The following is a 20,319-nucleotide window of genomic DNA, read 5'->3' on the forward strand; positions in this document are numbered from 1 at the left end:
CGCATACAAAGTGACATAGGGACAGAGAAAGCGACTTTGTTTTATACTACTTATGTAGTGAAGTATACCGAAATAATAGATATAGTTATAAAAACATGCTTTTTATGAGAGAAACTCATTAAATTATTGTATTGTCACTGAACCTTGATACGTGTTCAATGTTTGAAATAAATCTCGCCGTTTAAAATGGTTTCGGTTACATACTAAAATACAGGTGAAACTTTATATTAATACTAGCTGCTCCGCGCGGTTTCACCCCCCTAGTTCCACTCCTGTTGGCTGTAGCGTGATTTTACATAGCCTATAACCTTTTTCAATAAATGGGCTATCTAAAACCGAAAGAATTTTTCAAATCGGACAAGTAGTTCCCGAGATTAGCGCGTTCAAACAAACAAATTCTTCAGCTTTATAATATTAGTATCGATTAGCGTTGAAAATAATGGTACATAGTCGATTTAAAAAAAAACATAATTTTTAGTACCTACCCGTTGTTTACGTTTATAATTAAAGAAGATAATTATAATAATTCTCTTCCATTATACTATTACTTTACATAAGTTGCCTGAAAGAGATCGCTCTTCAATCATAAGGCCGCCCTGTGTGGTGATTTAGTTTTAAGTTTCTATTTTAAAATTCAGTTTTTTGGTCAGAGTGTTAAAATTTAATAAATAAAAAATATATAAAATAATAAATAATATATTTAAAGTCTATCACGATAGAACAAGTACGATAATCTTGCAGTTTCCGCTATACCGGCGTAAGTTTCTGTGTTTATTTGTTCAATATATTCTGGTGGTACCAGAAAATTGTAGCCGTCGAATTCTGGCAACTCAAGCGTTATGGCAAATGGGACGCCAATTGCCTGAAAAAAAATAATAAAAGGTTAATAAATACATATAAAACATATACATTTTAAATTTAAAATGCAGTACGACTTGATAAGTCATGTGTTAGCAGTTAGATAAATACATGAACTTTAAGATTTTAGTTTTACGAGCTTTCCGCCCGCGGCTTCGCCCGCTTTGTCTAAAACTTAACAAATTAAATATTGAAACCTTCTATCACTATCCATTAAAACAACTGGATCAAAATCTGTTGCGTAGTTTTAAAGATTTAAGCATACAAAGGGACATAGAGACAGAGAAAGTGACTTTGTTTTATACTATGTAGTGAAAACGCAGTAAGTACAACTTGGTAAGTCGTGTGGTACAGCTTATTGTAAGAGTTACTTCTTATATCCAATTTATCTAATAATAAATTTAAAATAACGAATTCTTTTATTATTAGATTTTTAGACAACATTTTTATGGAAATATGTCAACATTATATTGATTGAGTAAAACTTTCATTATTTTTCTTCAACTACTTTTTGATTTGTTTTGTATTTGATACGCACTTGTATGTCATTTTTTTGTGGTGTCAGTGTCATACCTATTTCCTTTCTTTAACATTACCTGAGCGTAATCCTGAGACGTCCCCGACGCGCCGTAGAGCACGTAATTACTATTCCCAACCGCGTAGTACGGAGCGTCCGCCATCTTCCTTGCATCAATATGCGCTCCCATAGCCGCAGCCACATAATGCAACTGCGCCACATTATGAGGCAACGTGTTATTATCAAAACCGTACAAGATAAAGTTCCCATAACTGTGCATGTTCATGTAGATTTGGATACGGTCTAAATGTAAATAGAGCATGTCTCTGACGTTACGGCTTTCGACTTCAGAGAAGGCAAATGGTCCAGGATAGATGTCGGAGCAAGGGTTACTGGAGACGCTGAAGGTGCCGAAGAAAATGTCGAAGTTCCTGTTGAGATCGGCTCCATAGCAGATGGGACTGATGGATGCGTTGAAGGAACGACTGCGGCGCCACATGCGGTTCTGGAAATTAATACTGTTTTATTAAGCAATTTTTTCTGTGTTGGGATGGTCTTTCTAGTTGCAGAAGTGATGTTTGATCAATGATGGAAGAGGCTTTAATAGAATATTCATATGAAGAGTCTTTGCTAATGCTTAGTTTTTAATCATAGTTTCATTGCGAACACATTTTATTTTAATTAATGAAATTAATTGTTTAAGAAAATGAACAAAACCCATAAACTTATTTCAAATGAATGGATTTCAAATGAAAATAATAATATGAACCAAGAGCTGATATTACCCGTATAACTATTTCGTAAAACAGGTTTTTGATTGTTCTACTACATCAGATAATTATTAAACCGTTTTAAACGATACATCTAGGATTAATAGAATTCCCAAAACAATTTACAGAAGAAAGTTATTTTGCCCGTTTATCCATAGCACATTTATCTTTACTGATCTTTTCTCATGTATTCATCCATCATAATACCATATTTTATCATCACCTCAACATGAGAGAACTCCCATCCATCCGGGTTGAACACAGGCATGATAACCCAGTCAATGTTCTCCAAGAGATCCCTATCTTCAGCTCTCAAGTCTTCAACCAAGCGATGTATGGTGTACAATGCTACTGGTGGAGTCACCCACTCCCTGGAGTGCATTGCCGCATCCATGAAGTATATGGGCTTGGTTGAGTCTTCGAAGTTCGTGGTTGATATCTGAAATGTGTTTAGAATGTATGTTAGAGTTGTTCGAATAGAAAGACTCGATTAATTTGTCCTGGAAACTTGAATTTTTGTGTACAAAATAGAATGAGATGATATTAATTTTTTGTCGACAAATAATAATATTATTTATTTATCTCAAATCGAATAAAAGAATACGAATTTCTATACGAGATGTATGATATTCTTTTAATTCGTAATTAAAATTATAATTATCTTTACGTTAAGTTCTATAACAATTTTCTTACACATCCAAGTGCAATAATTTATTACTTTGCAAAAACAAAGTGCTATAATTCATCTATAACTTCTCATTTCATTTTATAAATATCTTAATAATAATTATAACTGACCTTAACATATTTCATTGGTCGTCCTTCATAGCTGTTACCTGCATTCACTACAGTTACTATATTAGGATATTCTCGTCCTAGTCTGTCTAGATAAGCCTCGATCTAGAAATAAAGTTGATTAATTATTATTTTAAGTTAGATTTTAATAAACAGACATCATTAACGAAATCATTAAGACGTTGAATTAATATATTACCATGTCATTAAGGTGAACATTAATAAAAAAGTGATGTTTAATTTTAATTTGAATTCTATTTGGCTACAAAATGGGAATAGCCAAATAAAATTGAAATTAAAATATTAAAAGAAATACAATTAATTGTTATTGACTTCCCAGCATATACTAAACAATTTATGTTATGTTAAATGCTGATTAAAATTAGTCCAAAATATAGTCTTACTAACAATGTGTAAAGCGCTACTCAACAGTAGACATCGGACAGTGCAATATTGGTGAGATATAGTTTTATTGATTGTTTATTTTATGAAAATTATAGGTAAAACAGTAGAAACAATATCAATTTTTTATTTAAACGTAATTATGAAAAATAATTAAAACATCTGTTATTAATTAAATACTTAAATAACATTTTGATTACCTCTCCATATCTAGGATAAGTGTTATAGATCGCATCATTGTTTCGTCTCAACTTCCACTGATTAAACCTTGCTTCAAAGTCATCGAGGGCCCTGTAAAAATAATTTCTTAATATAGACTCAGTGATACATTATCAGCAGATTTATCTTTTTCTTCTATTGGAAAAAGAAAATACATTTAATAAGGTAAAGTAGACTGCAAGTTATAGACTAAATAACAAAATTGCATATGATTCATTTTTGTTAGATTCTACTGACTAGATAGATCGTCAATTTTTAATCACTACAAAGCAAAATAACTTGTAACTAACACCTAAGAAGTTAAATGTTCGTCACACTAGCATGTGAGTGAGATTTCAATATATTCGAACTTAACAAAAAGAAAGCCGTTTTCAATTACCTTCTCATTTATACGGAATCTATCTAAAAATAAAAACAATCAAATCAAATTACACAAATCAAAATATTCTTGTTATCGTTCGATTGTGAAATCTTATAACTTAAATGGAAAATTGATTCAAGAATATAGGTCGTTCGTATTAATCGGCTATTATAATGATATTTTTGGTACATTTCAGGACTGTTTCGTGTAACTTATTGAAAATTATAATACTAATAAATTTTAAGTGTCCCATAAACACACAAAAACCAAAAAAATAATTTTGATTACTGCGGCGGATTTGAGAGTTGAGTAGGCGTTGCTCCGGTATGGCAAAAAGATAGGTAGGTACGGTTTGTTTGTTTGTACACGCTAATCTCAGAAATCACAAGTCCGATTTGAAAAATTATTTCGCTGTTAGATAGCCAATTTATCGATAGGTCATTATATTATATGATCACGCCAAGACCAATAAGAGCGGAGCAATGCGGGGCACAGCTAGTACTAAATAATAAGACTGTCGAATATTTAGTTTGTTTAGTTAAATCAGAACATCAAAGCATCTCGTAAAGTTAATGTAAGCTGTGAATAAAAGGACCATAAACATACTGAGGACTAACTCGTGTTTATGGCCTGCTTTCGTCGAGATAACGCTCGGCCTTGCAGGGTCGTGAACACTTTAATTACTGTATTCTTTAATAGTATGTCATGAAAGTTAATTACGCGTTTAATAAGGTAGCTCGTAATGAGATCAAGAGGTTGTTGTTTATTTTTTCCTTTTTGGGGGAGGAATTATGATGAATGTCATAACCTTACATTGTAATTGAGTCGTTATAAGCCGTCGTGAAAATCACACGTGACACTCATATACAGGGAAACAGATAGACAGACAGATAGAGCTGCTTTTGATTATCATGTAATTTTATATCAATTATAAGATAATACAAATAAATATAATTCTTCAACGACCTTAAATATAACCGATATTTTTGATTCAAACGACAAAATAGACCCTTGTGCAAACATTATATTATTCCGAACACAAACCCAATACATTTGACTTGAAATAAATATTAAAACGGACCTTCAACGCTCTTCAAACATAGTCTCGAGGGAACGTAACTACATTTGAGAAATATACTACTTTATATTTCTTTTAGAACATTTTATTTTGGGATTCATTTATTCCAGTAACTATTCAACATCTAAGCTACGTATGTATTTAGTATTGTTATGTTATCTATAATAATATTATAAAACTAAAAAAGTTTGTTTGTTTGTTTGAACGAGCTAATCTCAGGAACCACGGGTTCCATTTGAAAAATTACTTCACTGTTAGATAGTCCATTTATCGAGGAAGGCTTATAGGCTATATAATATTATCATCACGCTAAGAGCAATAATTATGAGCGAAGCAATGCGGGGAAAACCGCAGCACAGCTAGTGTGTAATATTATTTTTAATCTGGATATAATTTAAGCTGTTAAATTCAGCATTCGGTCGAGTATTGCTCTTATTACGAGTGCTATTGTCTCGGTATAAGTTACAATATTAAGTTCAAGTATTTCTCTAATTGCTTGATAATGTTACTATTACAAAAATGAAACATTTTTGTATTTCTTATTTTTATTTACAATTTTTGCAAATTTAATTTAGGCTAGGGTATCCTTTTACCAAATTTTTCACATGTTCAAAATCAAAATCAAAAATATTTATTCGTTAACAAATATGTTTACAATTATATCAGTCATTGAAACATCCTTTTAAGCATTTAAAAGCTTGTGGTAGAACATCCCGCTCTTCCTAGAGTACATTACCATTTATTGTTACACGAATAACATTTCCTTCAATAAAGTAAAAAGTGATATAAAGATAAATGGGTATGTAAAAACTATTCAGATATACTAAGGAACAGAACAGGTGTGTATCTTTGTGTATGTGTGTGTGTGTGTGCGTGTGTGTGTAATGTGTATATATTATATATGTTGCTTTATTTAAAAAATATTTAATTTAATTTTAATAATTCCTCTATTTCCTCATAATTTTTATATTTTAACCATTTAATGAGTTGTAATTTACACTCCTTCGCTGTTTTAGGATATATATTTAAGGCTTTTTTTATTAAGTTATATAGGCAAGAAGATTGTTTAGCCTTTTGTCTTCGAGCATATGCGGTTTTAACATATACATTGGGAACCACACATGTTTTCCTCCTTCTATTATCAAGGTTAGGATCATATTTTAAACTTTTGTGTTGTTTCAGAACAATATTTAATATGTACAGCTTACGAACTGTAAGAACATCACACACCGAATATAATTCTTGAGTCGGAAATCTATAAGCACAGACTAATAATAATATACTACGTATACAATTTAAAATGGATAACCTTAAGTAAAGATGTTCTTATTAATTCAAATCTACGGCTATTCCAACCAGCAAAAAATCTTCTACTTAATCAAAATTTTAAAAAGCAGTCCATTAATAATAAGCAAGACATTTATCGACCATGTCAATCAATAAAACAAACATTTACCTGACCACATCCTTGTTATGAACATAATGCTGAATACCAGCTTCGTCCAATCTTTCCAGAAATTTTTCCTTAAATTGTGGCCTGACCATGATATAGGCATCTTTGACACCAGGCAAGCCAGCTCGCCATATGTCTAAATCCAAATCACTTTCTAGTTCTCGTATTAGTTTAATATCATCTAAGTTTCGTAATACCACACCGTGTACTGTTGATCTGGAAATATACATTAATAAATATAATTATCTATATATGTATAAGTATTAATTTAAAATTATATATGTAGGTATGTTTATCAGCCATCTGGTTTCCATAACACAAGCGAAAGCTTAGCATGGGATCAGATTGTGCCGTGTGTAAAATTTGTCCTGAAATATTTATTTATTTATTTATTATTTAATATTATGTTAATTTTCGTATAGATATATATAGAGTATACGTATGACAATTGATGCATATTGTAATTCGTTTAGATATGGAAGAAAAACTTCGAACTCGACTTAAGTAAACCTCTAAATAACGGTAAAAGAATAACTACAATCAACTTAGGTAAATTCGTGTTTTTTAAAAAAATTGGTACTTTTAAATTAATCTCCTTTGTATATTGTGGCTTACATACAACAGATTAGTTACTATACTATAGATTTATAATCAAGATTACTTATACCAAAATATTTTACAGTGAAAACTATTTTACCTTTGTTATGTTCAGTTTTTTTGTTACTTATACGTTTGCGAATAAAGGAGAATGGCAAACTCCCATAGGACTCTGGGCCTGATCGTTACACTGATGATTTATGGGTGATTAAATAGATAAAAATATACAGACTCTATGAATATAATAATTATAGATCTTTTCTATGGGATAGCAGAGATATTGGGATATTGATTAAGATCAATTTTGAATATAACGTTACTAAGGCCCTTCTGCCATTAGGTACGATACTTCTAGAATACGATACTCGCGTAGAATACTACTTAGATATTTGCTGGCTACCCGATGCTCGCATATTATGCGACTCAAAAATGACTAAATTCATCATTATTGTGCCTCGTTTTTGTGGACCGACGTTATAATAATAACAATTCATTTATTTATTGCAACAGCAGTTACGTCGTTATGTCGAGCAATCAGCAATTCCAGTGACGAAGAAGCTCTTGCAGTTTTTCTTTTTTATAGAAATAGAAGACGCCAACGTAAGAGTAAGAAGTACTGGATTCATCCATATATTGAAAGAAACATAAATTGTAGAGTTTTTGTAGCCGAACGAGAACTACAAAATGATGATCAGATATTTTTATCTTTCTAACGAAGAGATACGCGCGAGAGTCGAGACGCGATGCAAAAGCGACCGACACGGTGAGTAGTGCTATACTAGTCACGGACGTGTAGGATACCAGTAGCGTAGTGTGCGAGCCTACATAAAAATGTATGTGAGATACTCCGCGGCGACTAGTCTCCGAGACTTGCAGGATACTTGAATCGCCTATGCGTATCGTAATGGGAGAAGGGCCTAAAACTTCACTCAAATGTCAAACAACAAACGTAAACAAATCACTCATAACTGACACAATTATGATTAATAATTTGACATTTTATTAATGGCCAGCTACCTAAATAATGTTATAATTATTATTGATTAAGTAAAACATGTTTATATTTTATAGAATGATCTAAATAAATTAAGATATGTGTTAAAAATAAGTTAAGTTTTGCTTCTGATTTATAAAGCATTTGAATTCAATAAAATTAAAAATAAAATATAGACATTCATTCGTATTAATCGATATATTCGACTTTTTTACTCCTGACAACACTGACAATCTCTGCTTGATAAGACCGGTAGTCATAGAAATCTAAATAACAATGCCGGTAGTGAACACATTATCTATTTTTTCAAAGATTTGTTTTCCCATAGAATCAGAAGTAAATATTTTACCAAGAATTACTAAAAATAACATAATGAATTTTAAATATATTATGATTTCTGTAACAGTTAGGCCCAGTTTCGCCATTTCCTTTGTTTATAACAAACAAAATCCGGAAATAAACAAAACACAATGAAATATTGATGGAAAAGCTAAAAGCGAAGTGTTCCAAAAGTTATTTTAAACATTGATAGCAGTCAAACAACTTAAGCTGATTCTGTCAGACAAAAGACAACTTTTATGTATTATTTTGAGTTTCCTTACACGAACATTTATTTTTAAATTACAAGGAAAATACAAACATATACAAATTGAATAAAACTACGGACACAAAAATACTATTTTCTTGTAATAAAATTATTTGAGAATACTTTTTGAAGTGAACTACACCTTCTTTAGGCGCGTTGCGAGTTTAATAATTTAAAGGTCGCGTCATGGAAATACCTTCACGTTATATAGAGTAAGGCATCGATTTTGGTATCTTTGAATCTTGCCAAAGAAGTTTCACTTCTTACACGTGTGCTCGGCACATTCGCTTTTTCTTTCTTTTTAATTTCATTAAATAGAATATTGACTATAGTATAATATTATGTTAACTAATTTAAAGGAATTCTGATAACCAAAGAAAACATGCCTTTGAGGAAGATAAGACTTAATTAATCGACCTGTTGGATTTTATCATTTTAACTCGTATTAATTAAAGACAATATCTGATGATTTTAATGTATTACTTAATATTATTGAAATAATTCTAGCGATTTTTTTGTGTTTTAACTAGAAAAGCACTATCCGAATGCGTTTAGAGTAGAAGTCAATTAATAAACTTATTTGTTTATAAATAGTTTTTACTCTAATACCACAGATAATATTATATATTATATATACAAATAAAATACAATTTTACGTCATATTTATACATTTTGATATGAAAATGAGCTAAAGAAGTAAATGAAAGTTCATAAAATTTGATAATTTATTATTCTTTTATTATTATAGTAAGTAAAATTACACCTTTAATTTTAGCATCTCCCGCATGAGTTTCCCTGATTTATTTAAAGAAAATCTCTAACATAAATGAAATAAGGGATCTGTGGATGCAATATGCACATTATAAAATAAACTTTTTCTTAAATAAATATATAAAACTTACCCAATAAACTCTTCATGTTTACAAAAACATGCGTGGATTAACACAAAAAGTGTAAATAATATTTTTAAGTCCATCTTGCTCGATGGTAACACAGTAAATATTGTACAATAATATCAAAATGCCTATCAGCTTTATCTTATCATGGTATAATCTACAACACTCATTTTATTTGATACTATAGCTTTCCGCCTGCGACCTCGCCCGCGTTTTCAAAGAAAAACCCGCATAGCTCCCGTTCCCGTGGGATTTCCGGGATAAAACCTAGTCTATGTTGCTCAGTGAAGATGCAGCTTTCTAATGGTGAAAGAATTTTTGAAATCGGTCCAGTAGTTTATGCGTGAAAACCATACATACATACATAATTACAAACCTTTCCTCTTTATAATACTCTATAATATTAGTAAAGATAATGTACTTGCCTTATCCTCAATCTCATAATACTTAGATTTTTTGGATAAAAATTGATAATTATTAAAAAAATGATTAATCCAATGCTAGATTTTTATCTTAGCTACGATCTACCATAATATGAGTTACTGTATTTTATTTATTAATCAGTTTAGTCGTATGTAGATAAGAAATGTGTAAATTTTCTAATTACCATCAAAATATTATTTATACAACTTTTCAATATTTTGTTTATACTATACACTAGTTGTAGAGCTGGGAAAATTGACTGTATTAAAATAACGAAAAAATATACGAAAATGTACCTAAAAGTAATCGGAAAACCGTTTAGGTAAGTAATTTTTCAGTTTATCTTCATAAAATAAATGTAATGTAATTTGTATTTTGTTATAGTGTAGATTCAAGTCATTTAAAAACTGTATATAACAGACACAAAGAAGTATTCCTAAAAAAAACCTATTACCCCTTTCCCTCATCGTAAACAGAGGAAATTTGTGCATTTATGAGGCTCGTAACATTGCATGTCACCTGCCACCGAATAACTCAGCAACTCGTATTGGCAAAAGTTAATTTAGCAGTACATTACCGGTAAGTCGATCGGGGTTTACCGTACGCACATTTGAATAAGTGCTGAGACACACGGTGGAAATATCCTATTTAATATGCCAAAAAAGAACATAGTTATTCCCAGATAGATTTGGAAAATGAGAAGAAAGATCGGAATCTAGATTTTAGACCAGTGAGTGAAATCAGCAACATTTGATAATACATTTTAATATAATATTGAAATTGATCTTCATAAAATTTTATTTTATTATCTTACTAGCTATGCTCCGCAGTGATCCGCTCCCGTTGGTCTTAGCGAGATGATATAATAATATAGCCTATAGCCTTCCTTCATAAATGGGCTATCTGACACCGAAAGAATTTTTCGAATCGGACCAGTAGTTCCCGAGATTAGCGCTTTCAAACAAACAAACAAACTCTTCAGCTTTATTATATTAGTAAAGACAGATTATAAAAATGTATTATTTGATGGATTCAATTTTACTGTCTTCTCCGTTTAAGCATTCATTCACTGATATAATTGGCAAAGGTATTAGTGTCCATGGAAAGTCAACCACTACAGCTTTTATTTCTTAGAGTTTTTTTTTTTTAATTAAAATGAAATTAAAATTTATTTGACAGTCTTTCTTGATACGACTATAAGTAAGAAGTTTAGAAGATAGATGAGGGGCATTCCTGTACCTGAAAAACCAAAGTGTCCTGCACTTGATCGATTCAAGGAAACAATGATAGGAATGGATGGATCTTACAAGATTGATAATCGTATTTGCGATACCAATACTAGAAAATAATAAGGATTTTAAAGTGAAACTTTTATTACATCGTCTCAAACTTTTTGGTATGTGTAGCGCATGTCGCGTGACGCACGATACGTACGATAATTATCGTACAAATACGATAATAATTTTTAGTTAAATGTCTATAGTGTGAAAAAAAGTTTCACTTTTACCGTGGTTTCATAAAACCACACAACATTTTTTTTTACTTATGCTTACATCTTCCCATGCGCTTTTGCGAGCATATTTTGCACGTGCTAAAGCACGTGTTAAATATTTACTTACAGGTATAACGGATTTAATTTTTTTTAAATAGTTTAGAAAAATTGTAAATAGATAGTTTGACAATAATTCACTTTTTAATTAACTTGTTTAAGGGCTGATTTTTCAATCCTTGGTTAAAACTTATTCATTGAATAACGCATTAGACTACCATTTCAAAAATGTATTCTAATTGTTCGTATATGACAGTTTACAGGTGAAATTTTAAAATGTTCGTGTAATACTTTATTGGACGGATAAATTTTAAGTGAATACGTTTTACTACCTAAAAGATTGCATCATTTTAATATCCTGTGCATAGCTAGGTATATAACCAAGAAGTGCTATCTGTTGGTGAAAAGAGTTTGTATAAACAAATGTGTATGTCAAATACCTATGTGTCATCTTATAATTTCCTTCTTCCGTCTTTACCCTTCGTACTACGCGCATCGTCTAATAAAGAATCTCAAGTTTATTTAACAATCTTTGCTTTTTCCTGCGCAAAACCCAACAGGTTATGGGCCCAGGACTTTATCTTTGCTCTGTATATAATTATTTTTGAGTTTTGGCAGAATAAAAGTAATTTTATAAATAAACTAAAACGCCCGTCCATACATGTAAAAATGGCGACATCGACATCGGTTTCGACTTTAACTCCTGTGGAGAAGTTGAGTGGCATAGAAAACTACAGTAATTGGAAGTTCCAACTGAAAATGCTACTCATTCACGAGGACTTATGGGACGTCGTTTCGGAAGATAAAACTGAAGATGTCAAAGATGCGGCTCATATGAAGAGATCTCAGAAAGCTCTTGCTAAGATCTGTTTGTCAGTAAAGCCCTCGGTTTTTACGCATGTAAGGAACGCAGAGACGGCGCGGGATGCATGGATTAATTTGCAAAAGGCGTACGAAGACAAGGGGTTGTCAAGGAGACTGAGTTTGCTTCGTCTTTTGTTTGCAACAAAATTATGCGAATGTGAAAGCATGGAAGCTTACGTTGCGAAGATTAGCGACCTAAGTCAACAGCTGAACGATATTGGTTCACCTCTGGAAGATGATTTCGTTGCAGTTCTCTTACTGAGTGGCTTGTCGCAAGACTTTGATCCACTCATAATGGCACTTGAAAATTCTAATATCAAGTTGTCGAGTGAAGTGGTCAAAACGAAGCTCATGCAGGAGAAGCAACTACGTGATGAAAAAGGTGACACGAGTTCAACAGCTTTGGTGGCGGCACGTAAGAAAATCAAATGCTTTAAGTGCAAGAAGCTTGGTCACTTCTCGAGGGACTGTAAATCTGTGAAACCAGTTAAGGCGGAGAGCTCAACAAACCAGTTACTATTGACAGCATTATCAGCTTGTGTGCAGAATGATATATGGTTAATAGACTCTGGTGCGAGTAGTCATATGTGTCATGACAAGAATATACTAAATAACTTTGTTCCTGGTTATGTGTCTGAAGTCAAGGTGGCTAACGGTGAAAAATTATTTACTGCTGGTCGTGGTGATGTAAAAGTAAATTTAAAATTAGGCGTCAAAACAATCAGTGAAGTTTATCATGTACCGAACTTAGCTACAAACTTGTTGTCAGTCAGTGCGTTAACTAGGAAGGGTTTTAGAGTTATTTTTAATGAAAAATGTTGTAATATATTCTATGGTAAAAAGCTAGCAGCTACAGCTGTACATAAAAATGGTGTTTATCAATTAGAAACTGCAGAATCTGTTAGAGAGCGTGATCTGTGTGTGGTAGGATGTGGTGGCTGTTCTATGTTTTCAGGGAATAGTGTAGAATCTGCGACTACCAAGGTAAATACAGAAGCTCAAGATTTAGTGCAGAAGAAAGCATCTGAGAGCTGTAAGAAAGAAACTGAGCTGAGTTTCCAGGCGGCTGCTAACTCTGTTACGCAGGAGACATGGCACAGGAGACTAGGACATCTCAATATGAGGAGTATGCATTTGTTAATGAAAGGTATGGCTAGTGGTATTACTTATGATAAATCACAGTTCATTCAATGTGAAGCTTGTGTTAAGGGGAAGCTTAGCAAATTACCTTTTCCTAAGAAGGCACAAAGTAGGTCAAATTAACTGTTAGGTGTTGTACACAGTGATTTATGCGGGCCTATGCCAGTGAAATCTTTCGGTGGTGCTAGTTACTTCCTCACGTTTATTGATGATTGTAGTAGGAAAACATGGATTTATTTTCTGAAAAATAAGAGTGAAGTTTTCGATAACTTCAAACATTTCAAGGCAATGGTGGAGAACCAAACCAATAGAAAAATAAAATTGTTGAGGACGGATAATGGAGGCGAATATGTCAATTCTATATTCCAGGAATATTTGAAGGATAACGGCATCATTCACCAGACTACCATACCGCACTCGCCTCAGCAGAACGGTGTTGCTGAGCGGGCCAACAGGACAATCGTCGAGAAGGCTCGTAGCATGTTACGAGACGCAGGGTTAGATGGGCAGTTCTGGGCAGAAGCGGTCAATACCGCTGTTTATTTGAAGAACCGGTCCCCTACAAAAGCAGTCTACGGTAGCACGCCAGAGGAAAAATGGACTAATGAGAAGGTGAATCTTAGCCATTTACGTATATTTGGTTGTGTGGTTTATGCCTTGACACAGAATCGTAAGAAATTAGATTCAAAATGTAAACCTTATATTTTTGTAGGATATTGTGAAAATAGTAAGGGTTATAGATTGATTGATCCAGAGAATCTCAGCAAAATTATTAAATCAAGGGATGTTGCTTTCTTTGAAAACAAATTCTATACAAAAAACACTGAAAAATGTGAAAATGGTGATTTTTTCATGATGATAAATAATTTACAGACTGAGAATTTAAACTCAAATGATTCTCATGTTGAAGTGGCACAGTCTGAAAATTCACTATCACCAGAAAAAGGGGAAGAAAATGAGATTGTAACTAATCCCAGAAGACAGTGTATTTTTGAGTTAGATGACTCTGACAGCAGTAGTTCTGTTGATCCTTCCGATGTCACTTACATTCCAGGTGAATCGACACTTGAAGATGCGATGGATACATCGGAATATGACAGTGCGTGTACTGCAATGCTGACCTGCATTGGAGATGAACCAGAGACAGTTCAAGAAGCTCTAGGAGGGGCTGAAGCTGTTCACTGGAAGAAAGCAATGGCTGATGAGTATCAATCATTTATTAAAAATAAATGTTGGACATTAACTGATCCACCTAAAGATCAAAAACCGATTAAGTGCAAGTGGGTTTTTAAGAAAAAGAAAGATCTTGATGGAAATCTAAAGCAGTATAAAGCCAGATTGGTAGCTAAAGGTTTTACACAGCGCTATGGAATTGATTACGAGGAAACTTTTTCTCCAGTGGTTCGATATTCCACTATTCGCATATTATTGGCTTTAGCAGCTGAAAAGCAGATGGATATCGATCATTTGGATGTAAGAACTGCTTTTCTAAATGGAGATTTGCAAGAAAAAGTTTTCATGGAACAACCGGAAGGTTATAAAGTAAAAGGCTGTGAGCATAAAGTATATAAATTGCATAAAGCAATTTATGGCCTAAAGCAAGCTTGTCTTGGTATGAAAAGATAAACCATGTGTTGGTTACAAAACTTTGTTTCAGAAGACTGTCCTCAGAGCCCTGCGTGTATTTTAAATCAAATGGTGAAGAATTAGTCATCATTGGGTTGTATGTGGACGATATATTATTATTTTCAACCAGAAATTCACAAATGAAAGTTGAAATAAAGAAGAAACTCATGCAAGAATTCGAAATGAAGGATTTAGGGCCAGCCAGCCATATACTTGGTATGCGCATCACAAGAAACCAAGATAATATCTATCTTGATCAGTCTAGTTACATAAAGAATGTTTTAGACCGTTTTCATATGACTGACTGTAAGCCAGCTCAAACTCCAATGGAATCGGGATTGAAACTTGTAAAGGCTGATAAAAAGGAGGAGAATTTGGAATATAGAAATTTAATTGGTTGTTTAAATTATATTTCAGTTAGCTCCAGGCCAGACATCGCGCACGCGGTAAGCATGCTGAGCCAGTATAATGATTGTTATGATCAGCGTCATTGGAAGGCCGCGAAACGCGTACTACGGTATTTAAAGGGTACTGTAAACTACAAACTTGTTTTTAGTAGAAGTGGTCTAGACATCAATGGGTATATTGATGCTGACTGGGCTTCGTGTGAGGTCGATCGTAGGTCGTACACTGGGTTTGTGTTTCAAATTGGGAACTGTTCTGTATCGTGGGAAAGTAGAAAACAGCGAACAGTCGCTCTTTCTAGCACAGAAGCAGAATATATGGCTCTATCAGATTCTTGTAAAGAAGCGTTATTCATAAGAACTCTGTTGTATGAATTGTTAGGTAGGCATTGTTCTGTTACGATTTTTAATGATAACCAATCAGCACAAAAATTGTGTAAGAATCCTATGTATCATGCTCGTACGAAACATATAGATGTGCGGCATCATTTTATAAGAGAAGTTGTAAAAGATAATATTGTTAATTTTAATTATTTGTGTACTTCTGAAATGACTGCCGATATTTTAACAAAACCACTTACTAAAGAAAAGCATTATAAGTTTGTAACGTGTTTAGGTTTACAATAAATTTGTTAAATTCTTAAATTGTAAAAACTAAACTTGTTTAATGTTGTACAATAATTATGTACCTACACATTTGTTTAAGGGCCAGTGTTGGTGAAAAGAGTTTGTATAAACAAATGTGTATGTCAAATACCTATGTGTCATCTTATAATTTCCTTCTTCCGTCTTTACCCTTCGTACTACGCGCATCGTCTAATAAAGAATCTCAAGTTTATTTAACAATCTTTGCTTTTTCCTGCCCAAAACCCATCACTATCTTCAGAAATAAAACCAGTTAGCTTCAAAGTAATCGTTCTGTAAAGATGCTGTTTGTTAGAATCGAATTTAAAATATGATTGACTAGAGGATATTGCATCCTGTTTCTTGTTTAAACAGTCGTCCTTTTAATTCCTAGAAATTGACGTGTGAAAAAAAGCTATTTGAAGATTTCTCTTATAACCAACTAAAAAAAAACAAAAAGTAGGAGGTTCTATAATCGCCTGTTTGTACATTTGCAACCAACCAAAAAAAAGCTCCGAGTTAGAAATATTTCGACTGGGTGAACCGATTTTGATGATCCTCTTTTTATTTGAAAGAAAGTGCCGCAGCTCAGCCCAGCGGGTTTGACCAGCCCAGCCGGTTTGACCAGCAGTAGACATTTGAATGCGATTTAGTTTTGTTAAAAAATAATTATTTTTTGTAAATCCTACGACATATTACTTACTTACCCATAAATTTCAATATACAGAACATGTGCAATACATCACTAGGAATTTGTCTTTGCTTAATAAAACAAATACGTACATAATGTACCCTAGGCCTAACCCTTGAGATATATTGCGGTTAATTCAGCCTTATTTATGTCGACACAAAAGTGCGACACACTTTTACGCCCGAACTGGATTAACTTTCCCTTTCACTTATTTTGAAGGGGTTAATATATTATTATAGTATCATAAACTGTAAGTAGTGCAAAATAGCACCTATATAAAGTTATTCCTTGCTAAAATGATGATGCTATATAAAATAGAAAAGAGCTTGTGTGCCAAGCGCACGCGTCAGAAGTGAAACTTCCTTGGCAAGATTTAAATATACCAAAATCGTCGCCGTACTCTATGACGTGACCTTGAAATTTTACTCTCAACGCGCCTAAATAAGTTTCACTTCAAAAAACTGATGTGATTAATGCCTATATGTATTAAACAGATGAAAGAAATTGAAACCAAAAAAGTTTGGAAAATCCAAAAGTGCACGCCTCATAATCTCATCCTTTACAATAAAATTGATTATTTATAAAGGTGTATATAATATAAGTATGTAGATACACTTGTTCTCACGTGCCAATGCTCTTGTACTGTCTCAAGATCTTTCAAGGTGTCACTACTGTTAAATTAGATGGTAATTTAAATTGAAAATTAACAGGCTCGATAGAGCCTGGCGCCAAGTACCGTTCAACACATGTGCGTAGCACGTGTGCGCCAGCTCTTCGAGTCTCTATGCCGTAATCAGAACGGTATTTTGAGGTTGTAAAATTTATTTTTTTCCCAAAAATTTTTTTTCACTCAAATATCAATTTATGTCAAAATATACACTTAAATAAAGTATATCCATCGTTACTGACCAATTTTTATAATATTTTTATAATAAACTCTATTTTTAATTAATAATATTATTTATTAGCTCAAACTATAGTACCCCCGATTTTTAGATCTTGGCTTTTTTTCATGTAAAAAGCGGACGGGCACAGACTATAAAAAAAAATATGATCACATATAGTTATCTCAGAAGTAGATAGGATACTACAGTTTAACAAGTGATAACTGCGTTAAAAACAACCGACTTCAAACTTGCACTTGCAAAATTTACAAATACCTACAGACAAAAATGCTCATAAAATAAAAACTACTGGGCCTATCCGAATAAAATTTTTATGGGACCAATTCGACACCATCCCGCATCGAACAAAAAAATAATCACGTAAATCGGTTCAGAAACCTCGGAGTAATCGGTGTACATACATAAAAAAAATATATATATATACCGGCCGAATTGATAACCTCCTCCTTTTTTTTGAAGTCGGTTAAAAAAATTTACGACGCGGCTTCCGCTTTTACACACGAGAGTGCGGTGTCTTTCATTTACATAAACTATAGGATCTGAATAGTAAATATATCCACCTTTGCATGCCAGCGCCCCCAGTGTCCTTTTTCATAGATCTGTGTCGGTATGTATGTTGTCGGTATTGTCATAGTTAAGGGGAAATTCATAATTAAGGGGAAATATATCTGTTGGCAGAACTGGAAATAGGGAGGGGTTTGAATATACGGTTGAGGTGAAATAAATATACCCGTGAATACTGCAAGACATATGTAAACAAACATGAAGGATTAATAAATATATCCTAAATATATGTTTCTAAAGTTAGCCAACATCTAATAATTTTTGAATTTTTTTTTAAAACAAAAAATCACTAAAAATTTTTTTTTCAAAATTGCACATGAAAGTTTTTTTTATTTTCTACATGTTCAATTTTATAAAATATTTTTTTTTAATAATTATTTATTAATTATTATTTTTGTTTATTTAATAACAATTAAACCACATCGAATCAGACCCTGAAAAATGAAAGGGTTCTATTCCTGAGCATACTCAAGCGTAAGAGAAAAAAAAAGACTCGATTAGTAAAGTATTTCGGTCGCTATCGTGTTAACAAGAAAATCCTCCGCACATACAGACACACGGACGTCCAAGACAGAACTTTTTTAAACTGTTTTTTAACTAGTTTAAATAACAAAAATGACATCATGAATGTTAAAAATAGTGTTTTTTCTTAATATGTGTGTGTATGTATTATCTTACAAGTGCAATGTATGATACATAAAGACATTTTAAGTTTGAAAAATCAGATGTTTTGCGCGAAGTGACAGTAGTACCCACCTCGACGCTTCGCTTATGAGGCGTGCAATATTATGCAGTTACTACATCAAATATCTAAAGTAGGAAAAATATAGGTAGTAATTAAGGAAAACTAGCTTTAACTCGCAGAGCCTTCTGCAAATCCGATAGAAATTTACGTGAATTTGGTGTCACTGAAAATTTACGAAGAGTCTTAGTAGGTACTTATATACTATTAGATTATAATTACGCTAAGTGCATTCATGAACGTTTGCGATTGAAAATTGTAACTAGCTTCGGTCCGCGACTTCACTCGATCGAACTACATTTACCTTTTTTTATAGTGGGGAAATCTTCCAAAGATACTCACGGCCCCCGGGGAAGGAGCCGTGGGTTATGTCGGATTCTTACCGACTAAAACCCCACTGTGTTCCGTCGAGCCGCTAATGATGGGGCCGCGGGTATCTATTGGTTAGAATTCTTCCGCGACAAACTACATTTACCTGTAAATTGATGACAAGCAAAAACGGGTCATTGAAACTTTACTGCGCATTTTGACCATAAAATGATAATAATATGATCGTTATATCAAATTCAAGTCTCTATAAATCAGTAAAATAATCATCAGTTCAGTTTTTCTACTCATATTGAAATATTTTATATTATTAAGATTTTATTCCTAGTCTTTAAATACAATGAAAAGCCATCGCCACGTAAGTGGCTGTATATTCATCAGAAATATCACCCTATTTTTAAAGTATCCATATATCAACAGTCAAACTTTCAAAATAACCAATAGCATCCCGAATTTGTTTGCGCAACCGGAAAAATAACGAAATAAAAAGTACATATCCACATAAATTCCTCTAAATCAGATGAACGTGCCAATTTATCAGCGAACTTGTAAGTTACGAACATCTTGTATGCTGAGAAAGTTTAATAGAATTCAATTGAATCTACGACGATAAATAACCCAAACTTTAAATAGATAGCGAAAATATTTGTTCGTGCAGTGACGATTTTTCAATTTCCGTCTGCCCTGATCAAGGAGATATCGAAGAATAATAATTATAAATTGATTTTTTATCTGTTTCAGGTGAAAATTGGTTTGAACTGTGGGCGTAATTCAATAGCTTCAGAATTAATGTTTTTGTTGTCCTATCTTGAGTAACTAGGTTGTTATTTATGAATCAACCTATCCTTACGAATTTTTAGCTGAAAAATTATATCTTAAACTAGCTGTGCTCTTTGTTTTTGATCCTGCTCTGTCTCAGCGTGATGATATAATG

At 32.7% G+C, this 20,319-nt stretch overlaps 1 protein-coding gene across 1 annotated transcript; it reads right to left on the reverse strand.

Moving 5' to 3' along the window:
• Positions 1 to 682: 682 nt before the first annotated feature.
• LOC123700392 (carboxypeptidase B-like) lies at positions 683 to 11,528 on the reverse strand. The gene is made up of 7 exons (XM_045647594.1): positions 11,503 to 11,528; positions 6,457 to 6,669; positions 3,543 to 3,633; positions 2,944 to 3,045; positions 2,369 to 2,584; positions 1,455 to 1,880; positions 683 to 862 (listed from the first exon to the last, which is right to left on the reverse strand). Exons 1-7 carry the CDS (start codon positions 11,526 to 11,528, stop codon positions 701 to 703), a joined length of 1,236 nt encoding a protein of 411 aa, XP_045503550.1. The 3' UTR covers positions 683 to 700.
• Between the last annotated feature and the right edge of the window lie 8,791 nt (positions 11,529 to 20,319).

The sequence above is a fragment of the Colias croceus genome, chromosome 19 (genome assembly GCF_905220415.1).
Source record: "Colias croceus chromosome 19, ilColCroc2.1".
Classification (NCBI taxonomy): domain Eukaryota; kingdom Metazoa; phylum Arthropoda; class Insecta; order Lepidoptera; family Pieridae; genus Colias; species Colias croceus.

Bases quoted from the DNA above. Each gene is read 5' to 3' on its own strand.
- LOC123700392 (XM_045647594.1), bottom strand. From the start codon at position 11,528: ATGCTCGCAAAAGCGCATGGGAAGAT. The intron at 1,881-2,368 runs GTGATGATAAAA...ATTAATTTCCAG, and splicing joins GGGAGTTCTCTCATGTTGAG to AACCGCATGTGGCGCCGCAG. The intron at 863-1,454 runs GTAATGTTAAAG...ATTTTTTTTCAG, and splicing joins CGTCTCAGGATTACGCTCAG to GCAATTGGCGTCCCATTTGC.